General features: G+C 44.1%; 1 protein-coding gene across 2 annotated transcripts in view; it reads left to right on the top strand.

Moving 5' to 3' along the window:
- The first annotated feature begins 13,050 nt into the window (after nucleotides 1-13,050).
- LOC127446152 (uncharacterized) overlaps nucleotides 13,051-19,068 on the top strand; it is a 95,101-nt gene continuing 89,083 nt past the window's right edge. For both annotated transcript variants that reach the window (XM_051706852.1, XM_051706859.1), the window contains exon 1: nucleotides 13,051-15,559. In XM_051706852.1, the coding sequence (XP_051562812.1) occupies nucleotides 13,081-14,505 (1,425 nt within the window). In that variant the 5' untranslated portion in view covers nucleotides 13,051-13,080 and the 3' untranslated portion in view covers nucleotides 14,506-15,559. The remainder of the gene's footprint in view (nucleotides 15,560-19,068) is intronic.

Genomic DNA, 19,068 nt, shown 5'->3' with positions numbered 1-19,068 from the left:
GCCCAAACTTCCCTTACAGTTCGGTTATTGGAGTAGAAACAAATGCGTGTGTTTGTTTCTTTCATGATCATAACATGGATTTTATTCACAAAATGAATCATAAAATACAGTAACAGAGAGTAACAGGTGTATGGCCATGTTTAAGGGTCAATGACGTGATGCTCAATTTTTTTTAATTTTTTTTTTTAGATCTATTAAACTAAAAATACATAAAAAATGCAATTCACACTAAACATTTACTTGAATACACCTCGAGCATATTTTCAATGTTTGAATTCGAAGTTATATTAATATTTTTCTGGGGCTTAAAGTAAAATATGTCATCACATCATGATGGCGCCGCAGATGGCCGCCTCGGTGTGGAGCGCTCCTATTGTTTTGTTGTTTTTGTTTGTTTGTCCTGTGTTTAGTAATCTTTTTCCAGTCAGTTTTACCAGAGACGAACTGCTGAACATTCGACAGCTTATACCAGACAGTCTTTTCCCGGTTTTTGAATATTTAGATGTTTTGCTAGACATTTAATTTGGAGGCGCGGCTTTGTTGTTCAAGAGACACAGGCGAGGAAGACGAGCCGGTGAGCTAGTCAAACTCTGTCGGCATGGCTTTCGAACAACGCTGCCGAGCATTCATCTTGCGAATCTCCGCTCTCTTCCTAACAAAATGGACGAACTTCATCTCCTCACCTGCACAAACAAGGACTTTTCAACCTCTGCTGCCTTGTGCTTCACAGAAACCTGGCTGAGTGAAGCCATTCCAGACAGCGCGTTACATCTGCTGGGCTTCCAGCTGTTCAGAGCGGATCGCATCGCTGAGTTAACTGGGAACACGAGAGGCGGTGGAACATACTTTTACATCAATGAAAGTTGGTGTACAGATGTTACAACGTTAAAGAGGATGTGCTGTCCTAATTTGGAAGTGCTCTTTATTAACTGTAAGCCTTTCTACTCGCCGCAGGAGTTTTACTTGTTTATTCTGGTGAGTGTGTATATCACGCCAAACACGTGTTTGAATGCAGCGCTGCAACAGCTGGCTGATCAAATCACAGACACGGAACAACAATACCCGGACTCAGTTATTATTATTCTTGGGGATTTTAACAAAGCAAATCTCACACGTGAACTGCCCAAATACAAACAGCACATTACATGCCCCACCAGAGACAGGAACATACTGGATCATTGCTACACAACAATAAAGGATGCATATTGCTCTGTCCCTAGAGCAGCTTTGGGACTCTCTGATCACTGTCTGGTTCATCTTCCAACCTACAGGCAGAAATTTAAGTCAACCAAGCCAGTAGTAAGGAATGTAAAGATGGACCAATGAAGCATAGCGGGAACTACAAGCCTGCTTCGATTGCATGGATTGGAGTGTTTTTGAGGCTGCAGCCATAGACCTGGACGAACTCACAGATACTGTTACATCATATATCAGTTTCTGTGAGGATATGTGCATTCCTACTTGGACTTATTTAAAGTTCAACAACGACAAACCGTGGTTTACAGCAGAGCTCAGGCAGCTTCATCAGGCCAAAGAGGATGCTTACAGGGGTGGGTATAAAGTCTTGTACAATCAGGCCAGGAACACACTGAACAAGGAAATCAGAGTGGCTAAAAGAAGATACTCTGAGAAGCTGAAAAACAAGTTTTCCGCTAACGACTCTGCATCAGGGTGGAGTGGCATGAAACAACTCACAAATTACAGGACTCCTACCCCCAACCCTGTGGTGGACCAACAACTGGCTGACGACCTGAATGTGTCCTCCTGCGGATTTGAAAGGCCCAATCTCACACCCCACACCCACTCTGACCTTCACTTCACACAAACACCAACACCTCCTGCAACCCCCCTCCTCCCCCCTCCTGCTACTCAACCTGCACTTAAGATCTGTGAAGATGATGTGAGCCGCGTCTTTCAGAAACAAAAGATGAGGAAAGCTTCAGGCCCAGATGGCGTTTCACCAGCGTGTCTTCGATACTGTGCTAACCAGCTGGCCCCCATCTTCACCCAGATCTTCAATAGATCACTGGAGCAGTGTGAAGTCTCATGCTGCTTCAAACGCTCAATCATTATTCCTGTCCCAAAGAAACCAAAAATCACAGGACTTAATGACTACAGACCTGTCGCCCTCACGTCTGTGGTCATGAAATTATTTGAGAGACTGGTGTTGGCCCACCTGAAGAACATCACTGGACCCTTTCTAGATCCCCTTCAATTTGTTTATCGAGCAAAGAGGTCTGTGGATGATGCAGCCAACATGGGATTGCATCATATCCTGCAACATTTGGACAGACCAGGGACACATGCAAGGATCCTTTTTGTGGACTTCAGTTCGGCTTTCAACACCATCATCCTAACTATACTCCAGAATAAATATCCCATGTCTATCTGTCAGTGGATTACCAGGTTTCTGATGGACAGGCAGCAGCTTGTGAGACAAGGGAAACTCACTTCCAGCACCTGTACAATCAGCACTGGTGCCCCCCAGGGATGTGTGCTCTCCCCACTACTCTTCTCCCTCTACACCAATGACTGCATCGCCAAGGACCCCTCTGTCAAGCTCCTGAAGTTTGCAGACGACACCACTGTCATCGGCCTCATCCGAGATGACAATGAGTCTGCATACAGAAGGCAGGTTGAACAGCTGGCTGTCTGGTGCAGTCAAAACAACCTTGAGCTGAACACGCTCAAAACGGTGGAGATGATTGTGGACTTTAGGAGGAACACCCCAACACTGACCCCCCTCACCATCCTAAACAACACTGTGGCAGCAGTGGAGTCATTCAGGTTCCTGGGCACTACCATCTCACAGGACCTGAAGTGGGAGACGCACATTGACTCCACTGTGAAAAAGGCCCAGCAGAGGTTGTACTTCCTTCGCCAGCTGAGGAAGTTCAACCTGCCACGGGCGCTGCTGGTACAGTTCTACTCAGCGGTCATTGAGTCTGTCCTCTGCACTTCAATAACTGTCTGGTTTGGTTCAGCTACGAAATCAGACATCAGAAGACTAAAAAGGACAATTTAGACTTCTGAGAGGATTACTGGTTGCCCCCTGCCCCCACTTCAAGAACTATACACTTCCAGAGTGAGGATAAAGGCTGGAAAAATCACTCTGGACCCCACTCACCCTTCCCACTACCTTTTTGAACTGTTGCCTTCTGGCCGACGCTTCAGAGCTCTGAGCATCAGAACCGTCAGGCACAGGAACAGTTTTTTCCCTCAGGCTATCCATCTCATAAACAGTTAAATTGCCCCATTGAGCAATAACTATGTGCAATACACAGTTTAGTCTTTTTTTATATTTATCCAACACATCCAACCTCTTGTGCCATTTCATTCCTCTGAAAAAAACAAAAAACAAAAAAAACATTTGCACTGTACATAACAGATTTGTATTTGCACTGTACATAACAGATAACAGATTTGTATTAGATTGCACTACGTATGTGTATGTGTGTATGTATGTATGTGTGTGTCTGTGTGTGTATGTACGTATGTGTATAACTATTTTTTATTTTTTATTATTATCTGTGTCTTGCTGCTGTTTTTGTATTGTTTTTGTATTGTTGTACACTGGAAGCTCCTGTCACCAAGCCAAATTCCTTGTATGTGTAAGCATACTTGGCAATAAAGCTGATTCTGATTCTGATTTCAATTCTTGAAATAATAAATGTTAGCATGACTACTGCAGAATAATCTTTAATTGTTATTTCTTAAAAAAAACAAAAAAAAACAAGCAGTGACACAATTGTTTTAAAATATGACTCATTTTTTAAAACTTTTGTCCATAAAATCAAAGTCATATGGTGTAACCAACCAAGGAGTGGACACCTTGAGACCCTCAAGACAGCGTGAAGTTTAAAATTATTATTATTTTTTTTTTTATGAAAAGGCACATTTTGTTCTGGTCATGTGGTGTAACCCTGAGAAAATATAGTGATATTTTTGACAAACAAAATTAATATGTATAAAAGATATTTTTTTACCTAGAAAAATGTGTTTCTTTTTATTTATTTTTTTAAATTAATGATTAAGTTGTTTATCCTCTCATGTATTCAAGGTGCAAAGAAAGTATTACATTACCTTTTACTCTATGGTTAAATCACATGACATTTTTAAAATGTTAAATTTTTTTGTAGAAAATGCTGTAAAGATTTTTTCAGACATATATAAGACCAGATTGTACACAAAGACTACATTTCTAAGAACTTGACAAAAGTGTTTTCATTTAAACTAGATTTTTTTTATAAAGATTTCTTATTTTTAATTCCTCAGACAACCTTATTTGTCAATGACCCATAAGCATTAGCGACACCACCATCCCCTTTGAAATTGTTTTACAAATAGACCACTGCTTATACCTCTAATATGCGCCTACCCCGGGGACTGATTTTGATCAGCAGGCAGTAAAGGAATAAAAAGTTATTTTACAGGTACCAAAAAACAACAACTAGAGCTATATATGATATTTTTCCTACGTACAGGGTCCTGCAGACCCTGGATAATTGTTTAGGCTGAAAAATCTTAGCCACGTTAAAATGGTGTTCTAGAACAAAAATCTCCAATCCTCTTCTTATAGCAGCTCATGAGCTACAGAAATGACAGATAAATAAAATTGGACAGGGGAATTACATTCTGCATTTGAGCAATTTAAATTGGCTCTCTCAACTGCACTATGTCTAGGCCTACCAGATTATTATATAGCAGTTCTAACTAAACCCCATGGCAACCGTACATCGCCCAAATGTGTACTTTTCTAAACGATTAGACACTGTTGCACGGGGAATGCCACAGTGCCTACGTTTAGTAGCTGCCGCCATCAAAGCTGTGTTGTCATTTTTAAACTTGGTGGCATTTTACCCATCAAATGTGCATTTTTCCACATGCAGTTCACACTCTGCTGATGCAATCAAAATGTTCTCCTAACCAATCTTAAGGTTTTCTTATGGCGACAGGGAAACCAGTTGCATTTTAAATTAATAAACTGCCAAAGAATCTGTTATTTCCTAAAGAAAATTAGATCCGTAAGCGTGCACTCTTCACAACGGAGCAGTGATGAAGTTTCAAAGGAAACTAATTTGCCAATTCTTTATAAAAATGTTTTTACATGCACGATTTCTGACGATGTGCAACAACCATCAAAATTGGTTGAATTTCAAAGCATGAAAACTGACCAAGAAACAAAGTCTTGTTCGGGGGGGGGTAGGAGGTGTGAGAGTGAGAGTAAGAGTAAAAGATGGTGTCTAAAGGGACACCAAGGCAAACAAGCCATATTTTTGCCAAACCATTTTGCCAAAACAGCTATATCCAAATTTTGACAAATGGGCCAATGGGGCAGAACATGCCAAAAAACAAATTGGCTAATAATGACATTGATTGAGACATCCTGGGGGGGCACCAGGATTTACAGCAGTGGCAGAGAGATTTTGTTTTTTAAACTGTTACATATGTGCAGCGAATAATGTGGGAAGGCGAAGTAAGCAATCTTACTTCGTCCACCCCATCTGATTTTTTCTGTTCAGGACATCATGATGGATTTCATTGAGCTGACATTGTGCTGAGAACATAAATATTGTCTTGTGATTTTGTTGAGATGTTTTATAAGTGGGCTGAGTGTTTCCCATGTAGAAAGGCTGATGCTACAACAGTGGGGAAGACCCTGATCAGACAAGCCATTCCAAAATGGGGAAATTGTCTTCTGACAACAGCACTCACTTTGTAAATAAAATAATTATTGAATTGGCAAACGGAGTGAGAATGAATTTGAAAACTCACTTTGCGAGCAGTGGAAAAAAGTGAACCAGACTGCAAAATACAAATTGTGTAAGATAATGGCCATGAGAGCTCGAGAGGGAGCTTGGACAGCCCTCAGTCTACATACAGTTTTCACAGGTTGCTGATGTGAGGGGGAATCAAATCTTCTCCCCAGGAAAGTTTTGCGGTTCGAAGCTCATTCTGATTCTGATGTTCTTTTCTGTGACTACATTACATCATGTTGATTTCTTGCCAGATTGATAAGATGACTCCAACTAAAGTATATCCAATCAGAATGAAGAAAACAAGAATCAGGAGAGTGCATGTAAACCAGCCTATATAAACTGTGTTCTAACTTCACTCCGGTGTTCCACAGTTGTGACTGATGGGACCTGGCCGCGTACTAATAAACGAGCAAAGTAGAAACTGGAGTCTGGGTTAATTATTATGCTGCAGCATAAGTCTAGATATACGAGTTAGGTATTAGAGTGAAATTGCTAGCGTGTAGTGACAGAAATTCAAGATTCTCGGAATTTAGTGAGAATTGTCTGGGGCAGGACGCTGCCAACCTCTCAGGCTGATGCCGAGTTGTAATGCACTGAGGAAGTGCAAGCGAGCTGGGAAACTAGGAGTCCAGCAAAGGTAGGCAAGTTATTTAGGGACTTAGGTCTACTAGGGTCAGTATTTAGAATTTCCATAACAGTCAAACAGACCTATTGGTTTTGTTGGAGTAGTGATGCCTTTTGTGAGACAACTATTTTATTTTATTTATTCTCAGCCGATTTAAGGTCTTGTACAACCTCATTATATTGGAGACAGTTTGATTAATGTCAGTCCAGCAAGTACTGCCAAAAATGCACATGCTTTTGGTTTTTTCGATAAGAAGCTGCAGTTTGATTTGCATTAGCCAAACTTATTCTCCAAAACCAGCTATGAAGTTAATTAATTTTGGATGAGAAAAAAATAATTCCAAAAAGCATTTTGAGATTGTTGAAGTACATTAATGTGGAAAATAACAATACAAGTTCATTGAAGGAAATGAAATGGAGAACATTAAAACTGTTAATTTACATTAGTAACTTAGCAGACTCTTTTATCCAAAGTGACTTACAAATGAGGAACATAGCAAGAAAAATGGTCAGTGCCTGAAAAACCCTTTTCTTCAGTTCTCAGTCTCACAAGAAGCCGCTCCACCATCCTCCTCCATTTCTCAGACAGAATAATGTGTCCCATGTAAGTGTAACGTGAATAGAATGAGTTGCACATTTCTTGCCACATGGTGGCGATTTTGCATAACCGCGATAGAGATGATAATCCAAAATTTCTACCGGTTTTCAAATTTCTACCGGTTTATCATGTCTACCAGTATATCGCCCATTTCTTATCTGCAGTATCACAATGCCAATTCTCAAAGTGGCTGGAATAGTGTAGAAGCTAATATAGAAGAAAGAGACAAGAATTATTATTATTATTTATTAACTGTTAAATAGTATGGGCAATTTGTGTGAATTGGTTAAGCGCTAGTGGAACAGATGTGTTTTCAGCTGGTTCTTGAATGCTGAAATGGGGTAGAAAGAGTACTGAAAAATCATACTCAAGTAAAAGTACTGTTACTTCCCAAAAAAATGTAGTGTGAGTAAAAGTACCTGTCCTAAAAACTACTCAAGTAAGAGTAAAAAAGTAGCTCATTTAAAAGTACTCATGAGTAGTGAGTATTAAATTGTGAACGCAATGACCCCTTGTAATAAACACTGTATGCTGCAATTTCAAAATGTAGCATACATACCATAATTTACATTTCCTTTTTTTGGCTGTTTGTCAGAAAGAATGAAAAATATAGATATCTTTGACTGCCAACTTTTAAAATACATCACTTATCTATGATAAACACTACGTGATTCAGATTTTTAAAAAAAAAGAAAAAAAAAAGGGAGACATGATTACAGTGATGAAAAGATGAAAAAGTTATTTTCAGTACACTGTTCACCATTTTAAATTGTAATGTATGAAACAATTACATTAAAATCAGTTTGTGTGTATGGTCTAAAATTTCCTTAATGCTGACAAAGCAAGTTATTGTTGCACATAAAACATAGTTCAAAACAATGCAAAAAATGCAAAAACCACTAAAGAAGCAGAAAAAGACTGTCACTTGGCAGTTGGTATGTCATGTTTCGCACAATAGAGGAGGTATAGAGCAGCAACTTTTTTTGGTACAGGGGCCACATCAGGCTTCAAGTATTACATGAGGGGCTACATTTGACTCCTTTTGAGATATCATACAGTGTTCCGCATTGATTTAGTTCTTGTATCTTTTAAGCCCTGAAATAGTTGTGTTCTCGTTCTAATGCATGATGCACAATTTTCATGTATTTGTGACTGATGGTATAAAGGTAGACACTTTTCTATCAGGCTTTAGAAAATATAAAGGCTCAGCATTATTATAAACTGTTTATTTTACCATCTCTACTTTCCTGATAATTTATTATTCAATATTCGGTATTGACACACTTTCTACATCAGGGGTAAGTATTATTAAAAATGAACAATATTATTTAAAAAAATATTATTATTAAAATGTCACTGTTTTACTATATTACATTAATACTTTAAAAGCTTCTAAAGTTATTCAACCAAAAGCAGTGAGTGGTTTTCTCATTTTCTTGTTATTGTTGTTTGATTAATAGCCTTTTAATGACTTAGGCTACTAGACAGTGGTCTATTCAGTGACTTGTACACTTGAAGTCTGACATTTTGATACAAATTCTCTTTTTCTCCCACTGTTTATGTCCACTTTAGACATAACTGGCATATTTTGACTGTGTTTACATTAATACCTCGCCAAGACGGGCATTTTGGCAGAATTATGAAGTGTATTTGACCGTTTAAATGAGTACCTGCATTAGTGCTCTCTGAACACTCAAATGTAAAGCACACACACACACACAAGCCACCTGTCAGACAAAGAGTGTGCGGCTACAGAAGCGTGGAAATACAAAGTCAATCTTTTAGATTTTATTTTTATTTTTCAAATTTTGTCTTGCTATTGCGATCGATGTAATGAACACCCCTGGACTAGATGTAGAACATAGGCTAAATGTAGAAAATTACTCAAAAGTTTATCATCGATATCGAGGATTTTATTTTCTGATAAATATTGGATTGTTTTATCCCCCAGCCCTAGAACCTTGCTAACATTGTATAAATCTCTCATAGCAGCCCAATAATCTCAGTGATAGAATTTATGGGCATTACAGATACAGAAAATCTAGTAAGCAGAAATATGAAATTTACCTCAATATGTTTCTTCAAATTAGACATAGAATTAATGCTGATATCTCAACTGGCTTGAGCAAGCTAAACTCACATAACATGATCAAGCTATTGGCCTTCTTCATAGCAAAAAATCCCTTTCAGGTTCGGCCATGGATGTTCAGGTGTTGAAATACTATTATTATTTGTAATTGATATTCTTTATTTGTAGTATTTGTAATTTGTTACTTTACACTCCTGGAGATGGTATCAGCAGATCATGTGGAGGTTGGAAGCTTATTCCACCACAAAGGAACAGAGAAAGTGAATGATTGCGAAACAGACTTTGTGTCTCTTTGCGACGGTACCACCAGGTGACACTCATTCATTGACCGCAAAGAGCAAGTTAGGACATAGACCTGGAGGAGTGAATTGAAATAAGAGGGTGCTGTTCCATTGGCTGTTCTAAAGGCTAGAGTTAAAGCCTTGAACGTGATGCAGGCAGCTACAGGTAACCAGCTCTCTTTGGCTGTTTGAAGACCAGATGTGCTGCTGCATTCTGGACCATCTGTAGTGGCTTAATCATGCTAGCTGGGAGGCCAGCCAACAGAGCATTACAGTAGTCCAGTCTTGAAATGACCAGAACTTGGACCTGGAGCTGCAGCTGTACAGAATATTCAGACAGGAAAGGTCTGATTTTCCTGCTGTTATAAAGCACAAACCTGCAAGACTGGCCGGTTGATGAGATGTTAATGGTTTGTCAGTTCAGAGTTATCCATCCTTACTCTTCTCTAGCACGATGTCAAATTCAGCATTAAACCAAATTCATTAATTAATCTAAATTAATTTAATTTCAGATTTGTTACATGCATATCTACAACTGTCTCCTTGAATTGTGTCCAAAACACACTTACTAAACACATGGAGAGAAAGCCCCTTGTCTGTATGGAGTGTGGAATTATATATCTTTTCACAGGATACAGAGGAAAAAGAATTATTTTGCTGCTATATTTTTTACCAGTCAGAAGTTTTTCTCCATTTCACAAGATGTCTGTGTTTGTTGTTTAGGTTAAAGTCTTTGAATTGAATCGATGATAAAAAACAAAATACACTTCACTTTTTGAGGAGGTAAAGGATCTGGGTAATATTGATTTCCTTTCTTTCCCAGCTCCACTGATTCTTCACTGGCATATTTTAGATGCAACCACAATAGAGGATAAAGAAAGTGACAGGCTTCTTTTGTGGCAATTGTTTATTCTTCAAAGGAGTTGTAACAGTCTGCATAGACCAAAGCGAGAGCTTGTGGCCATGGAGGAATTTAGAAAGTGTCCCATTTTGAAGCCATGTCCTTCAGACCAGCATGCGGTCCTCTGCATCCATTGTTCCGGGTAAGGGCAACTGTCAAAGCCACTGTTTTAGCCCTGTTGTGTGAGAGAAGGCTTACACATCATCCTCCCCCTGGTACAGTTGTGTGTCCCTCACAAGTGTAAAAAAAACATTTCTCCCATGTCTCCTGCCTCAATACAAAGGTGACCTACAGTGTGTCTATCATTTCCTCATTAATTTATGACAATGAATGCTCCACCTTCCAAAGTTATTTATACTGCATATGCTTTTGTAGGATAAGCTACTTAGACTTTAAATACAACATAGCGGTGAATCAGGTCTTATTTATTAGCAGTGCTGTCAGTTACTTAATTGTCAGGGAGCATAGAATTTCTCTTGAGGTTGGATCTTAAGAAAGTGAGAAAAGTATGTCCTCAGACATTTTATATAAAGTTATAACAGAAGGTCTCTTGGTCTCATTCTGACTACCTGAACTCTTGAGACTGGACAAAGGTTCCCTATCTGTCACTCACTCGACGTTGTGTTGATGTAGTGACACTAGGGGTCACTCTTGGGAGCCCCAAACACCTCTGCTTTTTTGAAAAAAGGCCAATGAGAATTGGCGAGTGGAATTTGCATGCCACTCCCCCGGACATACGGGTATAAAAGGAGCTGGTATGCAACCACTCATTCAGATTTTCTCTTCGGAGTCGAGCGGTTTTATTCATTGAAGCTGAATTAATCTGCGAAATTCATTCACCTCATCTGCTGGATTCTACGGCGCATTTCAGCGGCTTCTCCCCCTCTGCACCCGTGGAGTGCAGTGGACGCCCCTGGGTGCTTCGGCAGAACAACTAAAAGAGTATATTCTAAAAAGAGTATATTTTCTTTCCAAAAGAGCTGCACACACGGTACATCTTTTTAAAGATGGCTTTCTGTTTGTGTGTTATTCCTGGTTGAGGTTGTTATCTCTCCGCTTCTGACGGCCACAATTGCTGTCTTGCGTGTCTGGGCGCTGCCCACACAGAGACATCGTTCGTGGATGGGTCTTGTCCTCATTGCAAGAACATGACCTTGGCAACGTTGCGGTCACGGCTTGCATTTGTAAGAAAGCAAGCCACCCCAGCGGCTCCCCGCCTCGGTCCTTCTACCTACGGGTATGAGGCCGTGCCGGTTAGCACTGGGGGCGATGTGGGGACCTCAATGGGACCACCTCCGCCGGGTATCCCCCCACGGACCTCCCATTCCCCAGCACGCTCGCTTGCCCCGGTCAGGCGCTCGGACGAGATCGTCAGCTCGTCTCAGGGCAAGTTTGACCTCTCGTTCGGAGCTCGGGAAGAAGACGAGTTATCGAGCACAGCATCGGAGTGCGGGCTCGTCCAGTCAGATGCAGAGGCCAACACGGATATGACGGACATGCTTTCCCGGGCGGCCGCGAGCGTCAGGCTAGAGTTGAACCCTCCACTCTCCCTTGAACCTTCGTGGCTCGACGATTGGTTCCTGGGCTTGGGGCACCACCCACGGCCACGCCCCGCCCCCATTCCTTTCTTCCCGGAAGTGCATGAGGAGCTGACAAGATCGTGGGAGGCACCTTTTACTGCCCAGTCCCGGACTTTCAGCTCCCCTGCTCTCGCTACCCTCGATGGTGGAGCGGTCAGGGGGTATTCATTGATCCCCCAGGTGGATAAGGCGCTCGCAGTGCACTTGTGTCCGCAGAGTGCCGCCACCTGGCATGGGCACCCGAAGCTCCCGTCCAGGGCCTGTAGGTTTACGTCGTCCCTGATGGCTAAGGCCTACGGTGCCACTGGACAAGCCGCCTCCGCCCTGCACGCCATGGCTCTCCTGCAAGTACACCAAGCCAAGGTGCTAAAAGAACTGCACGAGGGTAGTTCTGATCCAGGATTGATGCAGAAACTGCACTCAACGACTGACCTTGCTCTCCAGGCGACGAAGGTCATGGCATGGTCTCTCGGGCAGGTGATGTCCACCCTGGTGGTCCAGGAGCGCCACCTTTGGCTCAACTTGGTTGAGATGCAGGAGGCTGACAAGGCACGGTTCCTTGACGCCCCCATCTCCCAGGTTGGCGTATTCGGCGACACTGTCTAGGACTTTTCCCAGCAGTTCTCGGCGGTGAAGCAGCAGATGGAGGCCATACAACACATCCTGCCCCGGCGCGGCTCAAGACCCCGCACCCTGTCTGCTCTTCACCAAGGGCATCCTCCTGCAACAACAACACCGGCTCCGCCGCAGCCCGCCCCCGTGGCCCAGCCCCGGCGTGGAGCCCAACACAGGAAGCAGATGCCACCTGTCTCACGGCCGGCCGCTAAGAACCCGAGGAAGGCTTCCAAGCGCCCCTGAGACGGGCGACCCAGGGGTAAGGAGACCCGCTTCTCTGGAGCTGGTGAGCAGACCACTCCATCCCCCGGTGGAGGGCCAGGAGGAGAATCTTTTGTTTCATTTTCATTTAATTTAGCCACATGTCCAAGAGGCTGCGGTACCCAAAAATTTAACAAAAGAGCGGTTTTCTTGTTCCCTGGGTTACATGTCCGGTGTGCATGTCCGTCGTCATGACCACCGTCCACCGTCCCATCTTTGCAGGTAAAGCGCTCCAGCGGCGGTCCCCCCCACCCCTCTGCACCCAGCTGTGGCACAAACACGCCCACACGGGTGGACTACGGGGATGAGTCTCCTCCTCCCCCCTCCTTGGCCAATCTTATGGTGGGCGGCAGGAGCCAGGTAAGTGCTTTGATGTCCCTGGACTCAGCACGGCCACGGGGCTTGAATCCCCTCGACGTGGCACCTCGAGTTCCGCCCCGCCACGAGGCCTCACTCGCTGGTACGTCCGATGTGATCATTCCCTTGGTCCCCCTCGCCTGGAGCTTGGGCGCGTGGCTCGCGCTTTCCAACCCGTCACAATGGCTGACCCGGACCGTCCAACTCGGCTACGCGATTCAGTTCGCCAGGCGCCCGCCCAGGTTCAGCGGCATCCACTTCACCTCAGTGAAGGGCGAGAACGCCGCTACCTTGCGTGCAGAGATCGCTACCCTTCTGCGCAAGGGCGCAATAGAGCCTGTCCCTCCAGCCGAGATGAAGAAAGGGTTCTACAGCCCTTACTTCATCGTACCGAAGAAAGGCAGTGGGTTGCGTCCAATCCTGTACCTGCGAGTACTGAACCAGGCTTTGCACAGACTCTCGTTCAAGATGCTAATGCAAAAACGCATTCTAGCGAGCGTCCGGCATCAAGATTGGTTCGCGGCGGTAGACCTGAAGGATGCGTTCTTCAATGTCTCGGTCTTACCTCGACACAGACCCTTCCTGTGGTTTGCCTTCGAAGGCCAGGCATACCAGTACAAGGTCCTCCCCTTTGGCCTGTCCTTGTTCCCTTGCGTCTTCATGAAGGTCGCAGAGGCAACCCTTGCCCCACTAAGGGAAGTGGGCATCCACATCCTCAACTTTCTCGACAACTGGCTAATCCTAGCTGACTCTCGAGAGTTGCTGTGCGCACACAGGGACCTCGTGCTCCGGAACCTCAGCCGACTGGGGCTTCGGGTCAACTGGGAAAAGAGCAAGCTCTCCCCGGTTCAGAGCATATTTTTTCTCGGTTTGGAGTTGGACTCAGTCTCGATGACAGCGCGCTTCACAAACGAGCAGGCACAGTCGGTGCTGAACTGTCTGAAGGCGTTCAGATGGAGGACAGCGGTTCCACTTAAACTTTTTCAGAGGCTACTGGGGCATATGGCATCCTCAGCAGTGGCCACACCGCTCGGGTTGATTCATATGAGACCGCTTCAGCACTGGCTTCAGAATCAAGTCCCGAGATGGGCATGGTGCCACAGGACACATCGCATGACCATCACGCCGGTCTGTCGCCGCCTCTTCAGCCCTTGGACCGACCTTGCATTTTTATGGGCAGGGGTTCCCCTAGAGCAGGTCTCCAGATGTGTCGTGGTTACAACAGATGCCTCCAAGACAGGCTGGGGCGTTGTATGCAACGGGCACACAGCCACCGGCTCCTGGACTGGCCCGCGGCTGCGTTGGCACATCAACTGCCTAGAGTTGTTGGCGGTACTGCTCGCCCTGCGGAGGTTTCGGCCGTTGATCCAGGGCAAGGACGGTCTACGCTCCCGTTGCATGTCACAACTTGCCTGCCGTCTCCTCCTCTGGAGTCAGTAGCGCCTCAAGTCGCTACGAGCCACTCACATCCCGGGCGACCTCAACACCTCAGCGGACACGCTGTCACATCAGGTTACCCTCGGGAGAGTGGAGACTCCACCCTCAGGTGGTCCAGCTGATTTGGAGTCGATTCGGTTGAGCAAGGTAGACCTGTTTGCTTCCCGGGAATCCTCCCACTGCCCGTTTTGGTATGCCCTGACCAAAGCACCCCTCGGTATAGATGCGCTGGTACACAGCTGGCCCCCTGGACTACACAAATACGCATTAACCCCAGTGAGCCTACTTACACAGACCCTGTGCAAGTCAGGGAGGACGAGGAGCAGATCATCTTATTAGCACCCTACTGGCCCACCCAGTCATGGTTCTCGGATCTCACGCTCCTCGCGACAGCCCCCCCCCGGCGAATTCTCCTGAGAAAGGACCTTCTTTCTCAGGGATGGGGCAGCATCTGGCACCCGCGACCATACCTCTAGAATCTCCACGTCTGGCCCCTGGATGGGACGCGGAAGACCTAAGTGGCCTAAGTAGACATGATCACTCAGGCTAGGGCTCCCTCTACGAGGCGCCTGTATGCTTTGAAGTGGCGTCTGTTCACTAAGTGGTGTTCTTCCCGAAGCGAAGACCCCCAGAGATGCGCAGTCAGATCAGTGCTTTCCTTCCTGTAGGAGAGGCTGGAGGGGCGGCTGTCCCCCTCCACCCTGAAGGTGTATGTAGCCGCTGTTTTGGCTCATCATGATGCAGTAGATGGTAAGTACTTGGAGAAGCACGACTTGATCATCAGGTTCCTGAGAGGCGCTAGGAGGTTGAATCCCTCCGGACCGTGCCTCATCCCCTCCTTTGTCCTTTGGGGTCTACAGGGAGCTCCCTTTGAGCCTTGGAGTCAGCTGAGCTTAAGGCACTCTCTTTGAAGACTTCCATCAAAAGGGTAGGGGAACTGCAGGTGTTCTCTGTCAGCGAATCATGCCTGGAGTTCGGTCCGGGTTACTCTCACGTGATCCTGAGACCCCAACCGAGCTATGTGCCCAAGGTTCCCACGACCCCTTTTAGGGATCAGGTGGTGAACTTGCAAGCGCTGCCCCAGGAGGAGGCAGACCCAGCCTTGGCAGTGCTGTGTCCGGTGCGAGCTTTACACATCTATTTGGATCGCACGCAGATCCTTAGAAGCTCCGAACAGCTCTTTGTCTGCTTTGGTGGACAGTGGAAAGGAAGCACTGTCTCCAAACAGAGGATCGCCCACTGGGTCATTGACGCCTTTGCGAGGTTCTACAATCTCCGGGTTGAGCCGGTCTCATCCCGTGTATTGGCAGGCACTAGCAGGTAAGTTCCGGGACAACTGGCTGGGTGTACCGCATGCACATAGCGCCTTTCCCCTCCCTTGATGTAAAGATGTGCGCTTTTGACTCCCAGTCGTGTTCACAGACTGTGATCCCTGGATGACTTTCCTCCTTAGCCCTCTGGCAGTTCAGTTTGCGGGGAAACTCGCTGACCGGCCCAGTATGTGTGCTAATGAGCCCCTGTACTGAGGTAGGTGCTCCACATGTGCTGGTTCCCCAAAGGCGACCCCATATGATATCTTCTGCAAAATCGTTTCCCTTTCGGCAAACTGCGTCTTCCTTGGGCAGTGGCCCCTCTGCCCCCGGTCTCCATGCTCTGTAGAAACTCCTCTCCCTTCGGGTAGGACCTACAGTGGGACCTCTCCACATGACATACTTCCGACAAGACTCGGTAAGACCATGTGACGTATTCCATTCAAAATACCCCACTCTTTTTGGGGAGAAAAGAGATGGAAAGAGGCCTCGGCTGGGCTAGCCTATCCCTATAGTTGGGGAGTTGACTTGTTCCTGATGGACCGTTCAACGCTCATAAGAGCGTTGGGGGAGGTTACGTGACGGCCTGGTGCGCTGGCTACGAGGCACACAGCGGTCTGCCCATCACACACTGCCAGTTCACGTAACACAGTTCAGCTAGTTGTGGCGTTTTGTATTGGGAACACAAGTGTCACTACATCGACACAATTTCGAGTGAGTGACAGATAGTATACGTCCATGTTACTTTCGTAACCTCCATTTCCTGATGGAGGGAACGAGACGTTGTGTCCCTCTTGCCACAACGCTGAACTACCCATTGAAATGGCCGGGACCTGGTTATCGGCTCCTCAGCACAAAACCTGAATGAGTGGTTGCATACCAGCTCCTTTTATACCCGTATGTCTGGGGGAGTGGCATGCAAATTCCACTCGCCAATTCCCATTGGCCTTTTTTCAAAAAAGCAGAGGTGTTTGGGGCTCCCAAGCGTGACCCTTAGTGTCACTACATCGACACAACGTCCCGTTCCCTGAGGTTACGAAAGTAACCAGGACGTTTTGACCAGCAATGGCAGCAATCTAAGAACATTTACATTTACATTTATGCATTTGGCAGATGCTTTTATCCAAAGCGACTTACAGTGCCCTTATTACAGGGACAATCCCCCTGGAGCAACCTGGAGTTAAGTGCCTTGCTCAAGGACACAATGGTGGTGGCTGTGGGGATTGAACCAACAACCATTTGCTTACCAGTTCAGTGCGGTGAACTGGTTCAATGGAGGTGAATAAAAGCATAACAGTACTGATAAAGTCAGATATGAAACAAAAAAATAAATAAAATAAAAATAAAGTCTGGTTTTAACAGTTGTCATGGATTTTGTCATCTTGTGTTTCTGCTTGACAATTTGTGGTCAGTAACAATGAATGTACAGTATATACTACCAGTAAAATGTTTGGACAAACTTGATTGATGTTTCTCATTATATTAAAAACCTTTGGGTCTGAAGGCTTACATCTAAATGTGAGAAATTAGTTTTGCAGACAAATATAAATTGTGCCCACAAATGAATTTTTTCACAAAAAATTTAATTAAATAAATTTGAATTTATTTTGTTGTATTTTATTTTTTAATTTTTTTTACTTTTCAGTGGTAGTATGCTTTATGTTTTTAACTTACATTTGACAGATGTTAAGGTGTTAATTAACAGTCGACTTAAGTCAACAGTGAGTGACAATGCATTCAATGTATTAATTTTATCAGTTTGTGTGTATTGAACCCATGATCTTAGGGTTGCTAGCACCATGCTCTACCAGTTCAAGTCAAGTCAAATTTATTTGAATAGCACTTTTCACAAAAGTTGCTGTTTCAAAGCAGCTATAACAGAAAATGAATGAATATAATGCCAAAATTAGTTATTTATGTTTAGAACTATTAGTGGTTAAAATTAGTAAACTAAGGAAGTGGCATGGGTCAATGAATAAACAAAATGATTTCATATGAACTATAAGTTTTAGTGTTAAAGTCTTTGAAGTCATTCCGAGTTAACTGAGGAAATACACATAGATGCATTGTCCTTGATTTTGGCTGATGAAGGCTTTTGTTAGTGGTTAATTCATTTTCTATGTAGTTTAAGAGAGTGTTGTCCCTCCTTTGACCAAGTTGATATAGGTATCATTCAGTGAGGAGCATTGCAGTCCGGCTGGAAGCTGATGGCAGGTAATTTTGGTGAACTCCATCCTGAGCCCATGTTTCAGACGGTGGCTCATGAAGAATCCCATGTCTTTGAGTTTGCATCAATTTGTCCTCTGTGAAGTCCATCTTAGTAGACTGACATGAAGTCTGGCTGGCACATGCTGCAGTTGGTCATCATCACTTATAGACACAGTGGGAATCAGACATCAGGAAGCACAGGAGATGTATCTGGCAGGCCCTGGCTTAGACAGGGAAATAAATAGAATAAAATTAGCATAGATGCCATTCACTTTAAAGCAGGGTTAAAGAATAAGAGAAGTGTTTTTGTTTCCGGCAGACCTAACTAAAGCAGCATAACTATGAATTGAGGGATAAATTAGGTGTATCAATGGCTGAATAGATAAATATTTAGTCTAGACTTAAACTGAGAGAGTGTGTCTGAGTTCCGAACACTGCTAGGAAGACTATTCCATAGTTTAGGAGCCAAATATGAAAATGATCTCCCTGCTTTTGTGGATTTCGATATTATCGGTATTGTTATCATTGCCGGAGTGAATGTGATGGATTATAGCGTGACAGAAGGTCACTTAAGTACTGTGGAGCTAGACCATTCGAAGCTGTGTAAGTAATTAACATAATTTTAAAATTAATACGAAACATACAGGTAGCCAATGTAATGCCTTATATGATCATATTTCTTGGTTCTAGTTAGCACTCTCGCTGCTGAATTTTGAACCAACTGAGGTTTATTCATTAAACCTGCAAGACATTCACCAAGTAATGCATTACAATAATCTAGTCTTGAGGTCATGAACACATTAATTAGTTTTTCGGCATCAGAAACAGATAGCATGTGTCGTAACTTGCCAATATTTCTGAGGTGGAAGAATGCAGTTCTACAAATATTGGAAATGTGTTTTTAAAAGTTTAGATTGCTATCAAATATAACATCTACATTTTTTTTTGCTGTAGAAGTCCACATAACGGTACATCCATCAAGAGTCAGATTATATTTTAGCGTCTTATTTTTTGAGGTTTTTGTTCCAATAATTAGTATTTCTGTTTA

This window comes from Myxocyprinus asiaticus, chromosome 1 (genome assembly GCF_019703515.2).
Source record: "Myxocyprinus asiaticus isolate MX2 ecotype Aquarium Trade chromosome 1, UBuf_Myxa_2, whole genome shotgun sequence".
Lineage (NCBI taxonomy): Eukaryota > Metazoa > Chordata > Actinopteri > Cypriniformes > Catostomidae > Myxocyprinus > Myxocyprinus asiaticus.
The sequence above is the reverse complement of the archived record's forward strand: the minus strand, read 5'-3'. Positions and strand labels throughout refer to the sequence as shown.